Source organism: Podarcis raffonei, chromosome 13, assembly GCF_027172205.1.
Source record: "Podarcis raffonei isolate rPodRaf1 chromosome 13, rPodRaf1.pri, whole genome shotgun sequence".
Taxonomy (NCBI): domain Eukaryota; kingdom Metazoa; phylum Chordata; class Lepidosauria; order Squamata; family Lacertidae; genus Podarcis; species Podarcis raffonei.
The window spans coordinates 35,822,328-35,836,744 of record NC_070614.1 but is presented as its reverse complement, the minus strand read 5'-3'; the positions used below and the strand labels follow the sequence as shown (position 1 = coordinate 35,836,744).

General features: G+C 49.8%; 2 protein-coding genes across 9 annotated transcripts in view; one reads left to right on the top strand and one right to left on the bottom strand.

The window, feature by feature from the left end:
- The window catches only part of LOC128400626 (potassium voltage-gated channel subfamily C member 1-like), a 52,286-nt gene extending 41,325 nt beyond the window's left edge, over positions 1–10,961 (bottom strand). For all 8 annotated transcript variants that reach the window (XM_053362938.1, XM_053362939.1, XM_053362940.1 and 5 more), the window contains exons 1-2: positions 10,595–10,961; positions 3,180–4,044 (exon numbers count right to left, since the gene is read on the bottom strand). In XM_053362938.1, coding sequence (XP_053218913.1) covers positions 3,180–3,779 — 600 coding nt within the window. In that variant the 5' untranslated portion in view covers positions 3,780–4,044; positions 10,595–10,961. The remainder of the gene's footprint in view (positions 1–3,179; positions 4,045–10,594) is intronic.
- Positions 1–14,417, top strand: part of LOC128400628 (integrin alpha-M-like) — a 159,481-nt gene that overhangs the window by 63,506 nt on the left and 81,558 nt on the right. The window lies entirely within an intron of this gene.

Here is a 14,417-nt window from a genome sequence, read left to right as displayed (position 1 = left end):
GAAAACGAAGCAAATGTGTCTTTGCGTATTGGAGAAGCATTATTCAGAAGTGCATTTTGGCCCATCAATCTGTTCACTATGCTGTCCACCGATATGGTTTTCTATTTCCTCTTCCCCAGTCCATATTCTTTCCTTCTGCCTGCCTGTCTGGCGAGGATAGTGGTGGATGGGGGCCAATCTCTTCGCATCCTTTTTCATAAGCAGGTAATTCAAACACTGTGCTTGGGGCATGAACCTCAACTCCCCCCCCCCAACTTTGCAAACTTCAGTACTGATTTGCGTCTTTGTCTTATTCATACACAAATGCCCAAAGAGAGAAGGTTGCGGCAGGGGCGCTACTGTAGTTATAGCACACATATGCCATTTCTGTAAATGCATTAAGTGGGGAGCCACTGTTATATCGGCTGGTAGTGGGGAGATGCTGGCTTCAGTTCTCAACCAGCTCCTCTGTTTATGGAATCCCTGACGTGATGTCCACCTGAATGCAGCATTGCCTCATAGTCCCGTTGGTTTCTTGGCTCCCACTGCCAGCAAACCCCCTCCCTTCCCTGCACCCCAACACTCCTGCCCTCTCTTCCTCCCTGCTGTAACTTTTTCTGGCTGCATTCCCAACTGCATGGGGGAGGAAGGGGGGGCTGAATAAAGGGACCGGACAGGCCTTGCACCCTTGAGAGCAGCTGCCTGGGGCGAGGGGAGGGGGAACGGATTGCAGAATGCCGGCTTTGCACTGCAAACTCTGGGGCTTCCACACTGCACTGCGGTGCCCCCTCCCCCCCCTTCTCAACCCGCTGGCTCTGCAGTTCTAGAGATAGCAAAGCACTAATATTGTCCTAGAGGTAATACTGGAGGGGTTGCCGGGGGTGGGGGGGAAGGAGAGAGAGAACAAGCAGCAGTCTTTCATTAACTCCCCCCCCCTTTCAGCTGCTCTGCAAAAATAAGTTATACAGGAAAGGCTTTAGCTGCATAGGCTAAAAAAAGAAAAGGGGAAAAGAACGGGGGGGGGGAATGCAGTAAGGGGAACAATATTTGGGGGTGCAGTGCAGGATGGGGGATTCTAAACTGCAGTGTCTGGGAAGGGGGCAGTTTTGAGCAGCATTATTCAAGCACACTGGGAAGAGGGGGGGGAGCCAATTCAGAACTGCATTGCTGAAGATTGGGGGAGGAGATCTGGAGTTTCTCCCTGGATAGATGATGTCGATTTGGGCTGAATGGAGAGAAAATGAAAGATCCCTAGATTTGGCAGTGGGGCATGCAGTGGGGGCGGGGGGACTACGCAAAACTGCAGTGAGACCAGAGGATTCCAAAATTCAGGAAGGGCGCAAGTGAGACCTGAGATAAACTGTGTGTGGAGGGGATGGGGGAGACCAGAGAGAAGGAGGACAGGGGACCTTATTTTGGGGGACAGTGAAGAAAGGACTTGGAGCTGTTTTAGCAGCACCTCCTGCTGGAGATCAAGGCATTCACCCTGACACCGATAAGCAAGTCATAAGCCCAGCGCATGCGTGTCTGGATCCTCCTGCTGCTACACACTACTACACTCATTCGCACGCTCGTGTCCCGTGGTGCTCAACTCTTGAGCTCAACTTTTTTTTCTTGCACCCCGTTTTCACTGCCACCAGCAGCATTCCTTGCATGATTCCCCTTCCTTTCCTCATGCTCCTTTCTCCTTAGAGTTCCATTTCTCACACTTGGGTCTCTTGCACGCTTTCCCTGAACCGGAATCACTGCCCCTCTCTATCATTCAGGCTCATTCAGTCACCCCCTCTTAGCCTGCACATTAACCTCTCCTATTTTCTGCAACATTTTTCATGCCTCAACATGGCTGAGTGCACCTCTTCCAGTGCCCTTGCACACCTCTGAAACCTGCACCATTCTCCGTTCCACATTCTGTATTCTCCCAGCCAACAATTCCTTCCTCTAGATGTCTGTTTGCAGCATCTGACTTATTATATGTTCTCTCTACAGGGCACTTCAGTGCACGGTGCACATCGCTTGTGTGTGCCTAAGATGTGACTGGTGCCATCAGCTCCTGAAAAACATCCCTGCCTGCAGAACATCTCCATTTCTCAGTCTGTTCTGTTTGCACACTCAGACTGGCAACCTCATCTTTTCTACTGCATAATCTGCCTTCACCTCCAGCACCCAGTGCCACTCACACATCCTTCTCTCTCCCCCCCCCCCACATTTCCACATCCATCCATGCTTACCAAGCATTGCACATGGACCCTTGCACACCAGTCCCTCTGCGCTAGTCTGCGCATTGTGCCATTGCCCATTTCGCTTGGGACAAGTCTTGCACATCTCAACTGCACCTCCAACATTAGCCTGCACCTCCACTCTTGACCATTTACATCTCACCTTTTCCACCTGCCCCTTGCACCCCTTTCTCTTAAAAGTACAATTTCGGGTGGGGGGGAGGTTTCTTTGGGAAGTTGTCAGGGTTTACAGCAAAGAAGAAGGCTAGAAGGCCTGCTGTTGAACCAAGCCAAGGGACAATTGCGAAACAAGCAAAAGAACATTTAAAGAGAAATTTCTCCTGCTTACTCTGTCCCACCTCCAGCCATAACCAGAGACTGGGCGAACGAACTCAGTTCAGGGAGGCAGAGCTCATGCTTTGGACTCAGACGGTCCCAGCTTTAATTTTTCCCTCTCCAAGTGAAAAGTAGCAGGACTGAGGAAGACCCTGCCTGAGACCTTGCAAAGCCATCTCCTGTCGGAGTAGTCATTCTGGGCTAAATGCACCTGGGACCTGACTCAGTGTAAGGGAGGGAGAGAAAAGCTAGGATGCTCGCCTCTCCTCTCCCCTACACAAACCAAGGCTGCCCTCAAACCTTTCTGCACTTCCTTGGCAATAAGCCCCAATGAACAGAGTGGGATTAACTTCTGCCAGCCTTAACTATGCTTGCCCCTATTCTGCTACTGTCCCCTGACTCCTCTTGTCAACATTTAGATCTGTAAGTTCCTGGGGGCAGGGACCCTGCCTCCCCGCTCCCCTGCTTGCCTTCCCCTGTGCCACTAGTGGGGACAAGAGCGTCAATGCTAGTAGTCAGGATGCTAACAGCAATAGCAGCAGCAGCAGCCATAGGTGTGCTCCTCCATGCTGCCCACATCAGGTGAGCCCGAGGAAGCATCTAGGTGAGCGGGTGGGTGCCCCAAGCCCCCAGCCCCGCGTTACTCACCCTGGCCATCCTGGAGGAGTAGGGGTCCTCGAAGAGCGCCCACACCTTGGGTTGCATGGCGGCCCACCGGCCCAGCTTGCGCCCGTCCTCCTGCAGGCAGTGGCGCTTGAGGTCTCCGCTCTCCTCATCGTCCTGGCTCTCGGGCGTCTCGAAGCTGTCGAGGGCCTCCTCGGCGTCGCGGTGCTGCCGGTAGTTCATCCAGCAGCAGGCTTCCACGTCTGTCTCGTCGATGCCCCAGAAGGCCAGCTCCTCCTCGAAGAGGGGCCCGCACACGTCGGCCGGGCAGTGCAGCTTCCCCGTGCGGTAGTAGTTGAGCACGTAGGCGAAGACCTGCGGGTGCCGGTCGAAGAAGAACTCGTCGGCCTTGGGGTCGTAGTCGAAGTTGCTGCAGGCGTCGGGCTCGGTGAGCCACGACAGCCGCGTGCCCGGCAGGGTCTTGAGGGTGCTGCGGTACGTCTCATGCCGGATGCCGCCCACGTTGATGACTATCTTGTCGTTGTCTTCGTTCCGGCCCATCTCCCCTTTCAAACATGACTTGGACGGCGGCTTGTTCCCAGACTTGCGCCCGCGGAAAGAGGAGACGCACACTGAGCTCAGCATCGGCGGCGCGGGCCGAGGCGGGGGGCCGCCCCCCGACGGTGCGCAGGTGTCAAATCAGGGCGCGAGGCGTCATCCTGGCCCCTCCTCCTCCTCGGCCCACCCCCTCTCCCCCCACCCCTCCTGCCGCGGGGAAAGGAGAAGGCAGGAGGGAGCGCGGCCAAGAGGGGAGGGGGGCGAGGCTCTTTCTAGACGGGGCGGGCACAGCAGCAGCAGCAGGAGGAGGCAGGAGTTGGCAGAGAAAGAGCCCGCGGCGCAGCGCCGGGGTCTGCGAAAGAGAGGGACAGAGAGAGAGAGAAAGGGACAGGGAAGGTGAGTGCGGACGGCTGCTCCGCCACAGTCCTCCGCAGCCTCGGCCGCTCTCCCTCCGATCGCTGCCCTCCATCGCTCCCGTCCCACCATCCATCCATCCGCACGCCGACACTCCGCTCGGACCGCCGTCCTTTCCATTGTCCGCGCCCCGTGGCCCCTGCCATCCGCACCCCTTCTTCCTCTCGCTCCCTCCATGGCGCTTCTTGGCCACTCGCGCTCCCTGCTGCGTTACGCCTTCGCCCTCCCCATCCCACCATGTACGCTTCTCCACTCTCCTCTCCTTCCTCCCATCCCTCTCGTAATGACCGGCATTGCCACTGCATCCCTCTGCCATTATCACTCTCTCCTCTTTCTGTCACTCCCACTCCATCTCTTCCATCCTCACACACAGCCTTCCCTCCTTCTACCCCCCCATCTCTCTCTCTCTCTCTCTCTCTCTCTCTCTCTCTCTCTCTCTCTCTCTCTCTCCCTCCCTCCCTCTGCCCTCTGCATCCCCTTCTCTTTTTCAGTTCCCTCCATAGCCCTCTGCCACCATCGTTTTTCGACCCCTGTGGACCATCACGGCAGTCCTTCACTGCAGGCTTCATGCCATCACCCCTGGCGCTCCATTATCCTCTCCGAGTGCCTGTCCATGCAGATCTGCCATCATTATCTCCAAGTCCTAGGATACCCATTCATCTCTCTGGCCTCCCTCTCTCCCCTCTTTTCTGTCCTCCATTCATTCTCACCCTTCATTCATTTCTTCTCTGTCACAGCCTCACATCCTTCCCTCCTTCTACCCCTTTCCTTTCTTCTGCTGACTTTGTCTTCCTCATCAACCCTCTTCCTCTTCTCCTTTCTTCCTTCTTCATGGTCTCCTCTCCTTCCCTGCTTCCATGTGTTGCCACATCTCCCTTCTCTACTCTCTTATCGCTGTCCTTCTGTCCCTGGGAACTTCTGCCTTTCCCCCCTCCATCCTCTGCTTAGCTTAGGGTCACTTCACACACACTTTTCCTGCACGGAGACTTGCCTCCTTCTCCCTCATTGCACAGAAATCAGGCAGAGCCTAGTTTGCCCCTTTACCACATTAAGTTTGGAAGCAGCTCTGCAATCTCCACACTCAAAGTGTAACGGTGGCAAAATAGATGCTCGCCTGAGCTTCACGTGTAGGAGAAATGCCACTTCTTCTCATTCAGGGGCCTCTTCTGTCCCCTTTCCCCATCTCTTTCACCACGAGAACTACCCACCCAATCTTAGCACCCTGCTCACTTTTATATCGACTCGTTCCACCCCTCTACCACCCTTCCTTCCCTCTCTCTCTCTCCTTCCTTGCCTCCTGCCCCCAGTGGCATAGCGTGGGGGGTGCAGGGGGGCCGGTCGCACCGGGCGCAACATCTGGGGGTTAGGGTTAGGGGGCGCAAATTACTTGCCTTGCCCCGGGTGCTGACAACCCACGCTACGCCACTGCCTGCCCCATCTTCCCAGACCCCCCTCTTTTTGCTTCTCCTTCACTTCGCCCCCTTTCTTCAATGTCCCCTTCCTCTCGAACGGAGACTCAATCTACTGCTTCTGCACTGTCCTTCCGCTGCCATTGACCGCTTCCCAATTCATCTCTCCCTCTCCTGGCCACCAGCCAGTTTTCCTTCTCCACTGACCCCCTCCTCCCTCCCTCCCTCCCTCCTTCCTTGCTATCTCCTCCAGTTCCCACTTCCCCCATTGCCCTCTCCCCATACTGCTGCACCTGCTGGGCTCCGACTCTCCCCCCCCCCGCCCTTTACACTAACGAACCAATTCCTTTTTCTCTTCTAGGTAGCAACCTATCTGCCCCATGACTCCCCACTCTTGCCCCACTTGACTCTGGTTCTCTCTCAGCTCTTCCTATCTTCGGCCATATCCTGCCTCCTGCAGTGGACCCGGCTTCCCTTGCTGACTTCTCTACGGACCCTGATGATGATCTTCCTGAAGCTGAGGGGCTGGGTAGCCTCTATGCTCTCCTCCACCTTTAGGACCCCTTCAGTCTTCTCCTTGCCCCCACTTTTCCCCATATGACTTTTGACCCCAGTGCACCCACACTTTTCTTGTGGGGCTCCCCCCCCCATCTCCTCTCTCCCTCCTAGTTGTGGTTGCTCTCCTATACTCCCTTTGGTGGGTCAACCCAGTTCACCCTTGCTATCCCTTGAAATTTCAGTGCCCCACTGTTTGCCCTCCCCCCATGGCTACTTCCTCCTCCTTATGGCCTCTGCTTCCCTCTCTATAGTCCCCACTGACCTATCCATCCTCCCCTCCAGTTCTTCCTTCTCCCCTTTCCTGCACATGAAGTTTTACACTGGGGATTATGTCCAGTGCTAGCTGTACTCAGAGCAGACCTACTAGAATTCATGGGCCTAAGTTAAGCATGCCTATTCGTTTCAATGGTCTGCACTGAGAAGAACCAGCATTGGTACAACCCTTGACCATCTCCAAGTAACCTCCTTGGCCTGTAGCTCACCCAGTCCCAACACCCACCTCTCCTGTATTCTTGTGTCATTGCAGAGGGGGATTGTGTGTGTCTGTGTGGCTGTGCAATGTTTCTCAGTACAAAAGAGAATTGGCTTGGCTTTAGGCAGGTAAGGAGACAAATGTCTCTCCTCCAGCACTATTGCTGCACCATCCAATTTCCTGGGCTGTGAGATGAAGAAGTAGGGAAAGTGGAGTGGAGTGGGAAGGAGAAACTAGTGAGAGAGAAAGAATGTGGGAGGGTTTGCATGAGTGCATAATAGAGACTTAAAATACATGTGGAGGAAAAAATAGATTCTCAAACAATTTCTCCTGACCTAATTTTGCCTGCATTTCCCTTGCCCTCTAAATTCATATTATTCTTTTTAGAAACAAACACCCACCTATTATTATTATTATTATTATTATTATTATTATTATTATTATTCCTAGACACATAATGAAGCCTGCCCAGGTGAAATGAAGACTGATCTCGATTTGGGCCAGGGCCAGGGTGGGAGCCTGTGTGTGTCTACCACCTTAGGTTTCATCATAGAATCGTAGAATTGTAGTTGGAAGGGACCATGAGGGTTATTTAGTCCAACTGCCTGCAGTGCAGGAATCTTTGGAAGAAGGGAAGGCAGGAAATCAATACAATAACTAAATACTGTTATGGATACTTTTGAATTTAGAGCTTTTTGAAAATTAGTATGTAATGCATACTTAATTCAGCAAATGAACATGTTATTGCATTAAAAATGCATCTACAGAACCTTAATGTTTAGTTCTTTAAAGCTATCCCTCAAACAAATAAATCAATGTTAGAATGGAAGTTTTGAAAAGTTGGATTCAGGGGCTTTTGTTTTAATTAATAAGTTGACGTTTGGGTTCTTTCTTCGTTGAAAAATGTTTAGATGGAGATGCATGTGCAGAGAGTAATGGGTCTCTTTAGGTAGGATTACGCTGGTTAAGATAGGAAGTGACATATGGGGCAATGCATTTCTGCCTATCTTAAAATGGGTTTATTTGGTGGGTTTGTGTGTAAGGAAAATGGCCTGTGTCTGTTTGCAGTGATACATGCATGTGATGAGTTTGGGTGCAGAAATGAGTATGTGGGTTTAAATGTATGTATTGTGTGTAAGGGTGTAGTAAGTAACTTATAGGTGCGAGCAGAATTTGTATATGAAGAAATCTGTAATTGAGGATGGAGCCATGTGTTGTGAGTGTGTGCAGGGATCTCTGTGTTGGGATGACATGGTATGCATAGTGTGTGTGTGTGTGTGACAGCATGAGTGTTCCGAAATGATTTTGTACATTGTGCTGTAAGCCCGGCAACGTGATCCTGTGCTCAGTTTACTCAGAAATAAACTGCACCCTGTTTTGTACCTCTTTCTCCCAGATGAATGCAAAGGACCACAGCCATAGCTGTGTTGATGGTGTGTCTACTTGGCTCTGGCTGTGCATTCTAAAAGGCACCTAAAAGACGGACAGTTGGTATCTCAGAGCTGGTCCCTTCATGCACAACTGATCACTTGGTAACTCCACCTCAAATGCAATATTTAACAATGGAGCATTCACACATTCAGCTGCCTGTCTCTCATCAAGTGATAAGAAATCAAGTGGTGTGTGCATGTGTGAATCAGCCTAATATGAAAATAATGAATATGCAATCAAGTGTGTGTATGTGATATTTATGCTGGTGTGATCTTTTTTTTTTTTCAAATTAAGGATGTGAATGCACAAGAGAGGACTGCAATACCCACTATTCCCTTGTGTATGTTTCTTTGTGAGTGGAGGTGACTGTACAGTGACACAGATTTGAGTGTGCACTTAGGTATTTGTGCATGTGTGAATGAAGTGGTGTGTTTGAATATGAGGGCAGGCATGTTTACAGGCAGCATGGTGCGTTTTGAGGCAACGTTTTATGTGTGCTTCAGAAGATGTTACTGGTAACTTAAAAGTGTGCCAATTTTGTATCTGTTTACATGTGTTCAAGCGTAGACCTCTACATGTGAGAGCAACCTTACAGAAAGCAAAATCACTGCATATGGCCATATTCTGGAGTAAGTCACACCTGCATGATCGGATTCTGGAATAAGATATATTTGCATGATAGGATGACTGGCAGAACTAAAAATCAGTGAAGCATGTCTAGTCTCAAAACCACTTATTGAGTGCTGTACATGTGTTTGAAGTATTGCCACCCAGCTTTGAACATGTTTACACATTTACCTTAGAACTATTCACCCCCCAGATTTCAAATTTATAAATCAGAATGTACAAATGCGGAGGGTGGGATAGGAAGGGGCTAAGGCAGCAGCCAGAACGTTCAGAGGTCTAGGTCAGATACACAGCATGATACGCAGCCACTCGAAGTGCCTTCATCTGCAGATAATTAACAGCAGGTCTGCTATACATGTCTACTAAACAATAAGCTCCATTGGTTTAAGTGGGGGATTATTCCCCAGAAAGTGGGCAGAGAACTGCAGTCTGGTTAAGACTGTAACCCTATCCAAACTTCCTTCAGCATAAGTTCCAGCTGAACTCACATGTGCTTATTTCTAAGTAAGCATGCTTTGGACGGTACTGTAAAATTATTTGAATTTTTAATCGTTATAGTTTGTGCTCATCTGAAACCATTATGGGAGCCATTATGATTGAAAGGCTGTTTGGAAATATAGTATAATATAATATAATTAATGTCAGTATGAGTTTTAATATAAGAGCTGGTTTGGGTTTGGTTTTGTTTGTTTAAAAAAAACTTCCACTGTCTATTTTCTACACATGCATTCAAACCATATAAGATTTTGGGTTTCTTCCTACCTCAAAATTGTTCCAGATGTTTCACTTTGCCCTTTGCTATATGAGGGTAAGAAGGCAAGGGCGCCTGGAGTGCCAGCTTGTGTGAATGTGGGTGAGCTATTATGCAAGTGTGAGCACATGTGTATGACAATGATCAATGCGTGAGAGTGTATAAGGGCGGGGGGCATGTACGGTGTCTGCTTTTTCTGGTTGTCTCTGTTATGATCTCTCTGTATGTACATGGGGCTAAGTGAGATGATGTTCTCTGTGAGCTTTACTTCAGTGTTGTGTGTCAGTGTGTCAGTGTGTTTGTGTTTGTTTTCTCATGGGAGTTATGTTTCTCTCTTCCTAAACCCCTCCCCCTCCAGTTCACTGGCGCACCACACCAACACAGACATCACACAACAGAAAAGCCCAAGGGACACCACAGACACTTACAGTCACCACACAAAGACGCAACGGCACACAAATCCTCACCTGTTTCTCCTGTATCCATGGACACAGATGCGCTCAGACCCTTAGAACAAGCACATCCTAATAACTGGTACTTGTCGGCATACTTTAGGCGCGCTAATTTCTTTCATGCACCAGTTGAAATCGTACAAGCTCACATACCACACAAACCGCACACCGCCTGAGTCATAATCTATCAGTCCCAGACATATATACACATGCACACACAAACTGTCCATACACTTGAACCATTCTTTCACACACCTTAGTGGACACCCTCATATGTCCACCAGACATGCAGACTGTCCTTCCTTCCTTCCTTCCTTCCTTCCTTCCTTCCTTCCTTCCTTCCTTCTTTCCTCATATACACTTAAAGCTATCCTTCACTTATTCACACACTGCAGTGGGCAGCACACAAATATCCACAAACTGACAGTCATCTTTCTCTCTTACACACACACATACACCCAGACAGACAAATAGCCATCAGAAGCAAGTCTGTCTGTCTGTCTGTCTGTCTCTTTCTCTCTCTCAGCTAGGCTGGCACTAATGAGCAAAATACAAGCACACCAATGTTAACATGCAGCCGGTCACCTCACAGGTGCTGAAACTCCCCCCCTCCTTCTGTCCTATGATCTCAGTGTTAGGTAAAAGGGGACACTCAAAGATCCCCCCCTCACCTCCCCCCCACTGCCGCCCGAGGGGAAAACAAAACACCACACAAACACACACTATAGATGTACACACACATACACAAACAAACACACACAATGTAGCCACTGAAGGCCCATACTTACCTGCCAAACCAACCCCTTGTGGCTTAATAATATTTTTGAGAGAGATGAAGGAGCAGAGATGGAGGGGGGAATCTTCACCCCCAACCTCCCCCCAACCAAAATTCTTAAAAAAAAATAAAAATCAACCAGTGAGGCGAAGACAGAGGCTATAAGAAGCTCCCCCAGCACCTTGAGGGGACTGAGAACCCCTTGAAGCAGAGAGCAGAGGGAGAATGGAGAGGATGATGGGGAGCTTTTTGCTTTTTTTGGTGGGGGGGGAAAGGAAGATGCAGGATGTCGACGAATAGGAATCAGTCTGTCCGTCTGTCCCCCCCACACCTTGTGCGTCTCTGCCTCCCGCCCCCCACCCCTGGTCTCCGGATGCAGGCTGCGCCTTCTGGTACTGCGGACCCCGTGATGACATCACTGCCTCTTAAGGTGGAATTTTGGGGCATCTCATGGAACAGTTGCTCTTCCTTTCTTCCTTTTTTTTTGGGGGGGGGAGGAATATACGCAAAGAAAGGTAGTCCAGGATTAGAGCAGCCACAGCTCAATTGCTTGCTAAGAGGCAGCTTCCCATCAAGCGCTGTGCGCGGCATTGGAGGTAAACAAGTGGCGACGAAGGAGCGGGGTTGTGCGTTTGGGGCCATATATGTGTTTCCCTGACACACATAAACAAAGCGAGCCACCCTGGACTCTGTGGAGACCCAGGGAGCAGAGAGGGGTGTTTTTAAAGATGCGCCACCCCTCACTTGAAAACTCAGTATGAAATTCCAAGGCTGGTGGAGGGGGGGGGGAGGACAGGTAAAGATAAATACAGCCACCTTAAAGAAAAGTGGGGCTGAGAGGCTGAGGTGAGTTTGGGAGGGGTATTCCTGAGTCAGCTGAAGGGGATGTGATGGGATTTAGCTGCAGTGGGGAAGAGTTGAATTTAGCCTGGAATGTGCGAAATCTCAAGTGTGTGGGAGGCACGAAATAAGTCTATATTTAGAGGACATGGCACCCCCTGAGCTGTGGCTGGGAAAGGTGGAGCCTCCAAAGAGGAACCACCCTTGGTGTCTTAGATCTCAGGGTGAAATGTATGGACGGGCTTGTTCATTAAGTTTATACCCCTCCTCTCCTCTAAGGAGCTTGAGGTGATGCTTAGCGCCCCCTCCCAATTTTGCTCTCACTCACAACAACCTTGCGAGGTAGCTTAAGCTGAGAGAGAGAGAGAGAGAGAGATTGTCACTGGCCCAAGGCCACCCAGTAAGCTTCCAGGCTGTCTCTTCAGTCACTGTCTCTTGGCCTGACCTACCTCACAGGGTTGTTGTGAGGATAAAATGGATGGAGAGCGGAGAACCAAGTGCCCCACTTTGAGCTCCTTGGAGGAAAAGGTGGTATATTAATGTAATAAAAAAATAAGTGGCAGAGTCAGGATTTGAACCTGGGCCTCTGCCGTCCTCGTCCAACACTCTAGCCAAGATGGCGCACCTTCTCCTACACGCCAGGTGCATAATTTGATAGGGTGGCTTTGCCTTATTAGTGAACCGCAAGGATATGTACAGTCTAAATTGGCTTGCCGTTTGTGATCAGCTGTCATCCCCATCCCACAACAATAATCCAGGCACTTTTGTGAGGATAAAAATGAGATAAAGATGACTGCAATCTGCCCCAAGCCTCTGAGACAGATGGGTGGTAATCTGTGGGTCTTTAAAGAGCCATAGATATCTGGCCACTAGTCATGTTCTGTGACCACAGCTACAGACTACAGGAAATGGCTGCAGCTCTCTGGCAGAGAACATGCCCTGCATGCAGAAGGTCCCAATTCTAATTCCTGGCATCTTCAGTAACGGCAGGAAAAAAGTATTCTGCCTGGAACCCTGGAGAGGTTCTGCCAATCTGTGTAGTTAGCACTGGATGGACCAATGGTCTTGTTTCAGCATATGGCAATTTCCTGTGTTCCTACTGCTATTGAAATAACAGCAACTCCGCCTCTGTTGTTGAGCATGCAGAAGAGACAGTAATGGGAATCTTACCCAGTGTGTCAGGGGTTGTAGACCTGGGAGCTGTAGAGTTTACCAGCACTGTACAGGGAAATGGTGCTACATGGTGCTGAAGTTGGTTCCTGATTTCACACAGCTTCCTGAATAAAGAATTATTAATATATATGCTCCTGCACTCTAAAATAGTGTTTGGAGGTGGTGAAAGCCAGTGTAGACTTGAGGCAGAGATACATAGGTTCAAATCGCTTCTCCATCATGATGAAGCCATTGGCTGAGGCTGGGCCAGTCAGCATCTCTTAGCCTCAGGGTGGGGAGCCTTTTCCACACTGAGTTCCTTTCTGAGCAACCTCCCAAGGGCCACATGCCGGCCATGGTGGAGCAAGAGGCAAAACTGGGCAGAGCAAAACTGCCTTTGTACAGCAGGCTAGTTTATTCACACACTCAGAAACACCTTTATCTTTACTCCATGCAGGCAATCCTCCTTCTATAAGGGCTTCTAAGCCAGAGGTCAGCACCATGCCTTGTGGTCGCAAACTCCCTTAAAAATTTGCAATATCTATGATATTGGTTTAAATTAGTTTTAAGTAGCAATTCTCTCTCTGCCAGGAATCATGGGAAATGTAGTTCTGTGGTGCTGGAAAATTCTTGGCATGCTCACCAAGCCACAGTTCCAATGGTTTTTGGGGGGAGGAAGCTGTGGCATAAAACCAAAATAAAATATAGTGTAGTATAGGTATACCCCTTACTGGGGTGTTCAGAGATCTAAATATTTTGTTTTGGGACCACAGGAGCCAACTGTGAGTATAGTGGAAGGAACTGCTCCACTATTTAGAATGTGCTCCAATATCCACCTCCTGTCCTCATTATTAAAACTAACTCCACTCTGTTAAGCTTCCCCTTTTTTAGAAATCAGAAAACATTTTATTTTATCACTGCATTTATAGCCCACCTTTTTCTGCAAGGAGCTCAAGGTGGCGCAAACACTTTCCTCACTCTCCCTTTTATTCTCACAACAACCCTCTCTGGAAGGTTAGGCAGAAAGACAATGACTGGCCCAATATCACTCAGTGGTCTTCATGGCTGAGCAGGGATATAAACCCTGGTCTCCCAGGTCCTAGTCCAGCACTCTGGCTTTTGCTTGTCAGCTATACAACATCTGCACCCTTTGAATTCACATTCTTTGCTCGAACTTTCAGAGTATATTTTGCTCCCCAATCCCCTTTTGCCACTCCCATCACCCTTCCCCCCCCCCACCAAAAACAAAAAACAAAATTGTGTGATACGAAGGACGGTCCCTGCCCCCATCATTGATGTCAGTCTTCCTCCTTTCAAGCTTGGCGTGCTGTGCAGTTATTATTTAGCCAATTTCCAAAACAAGTGTCAATTATTCTAATTAAACTTGGGAGCCCCTGCGTCTGGTGCACAGAGTGAATTGTTGGGAGCGCTGGGGAGAGCTGTCTTGTACGGCTGTCAGGCACTGCAGGGACCCACCTGGTATTACAAGACAGCAGCGAAGAGATGCTTTCCGGTGATCAAACAGGGTCTAGCAGAACAAACGAGGCTGTTTAACATGCTGGTATGCGCGTGCGTCCAACTGACAGGGTTTTAAAAATCTCTCTCTTTACCTCATCATCTCTCGCTGTGCCTTTGGGGGCTTTTCAGCTGCTTTTCTTTGCGCAAGGAATAACAGGCAGCCACTGCCACTTTGCAAAAGGCGACCCAGAATATGTTTCTTCCTGCAACTGCCACGTGATCAAGGGGCTGGCCCTAAATATTGTACTGCTGTCCTCCTGAATGGCTGCACCCCCTTCATCGGTGTCCCGGAAAACAGTTACCTCCCTCCCCGCCAAGCTACTGTG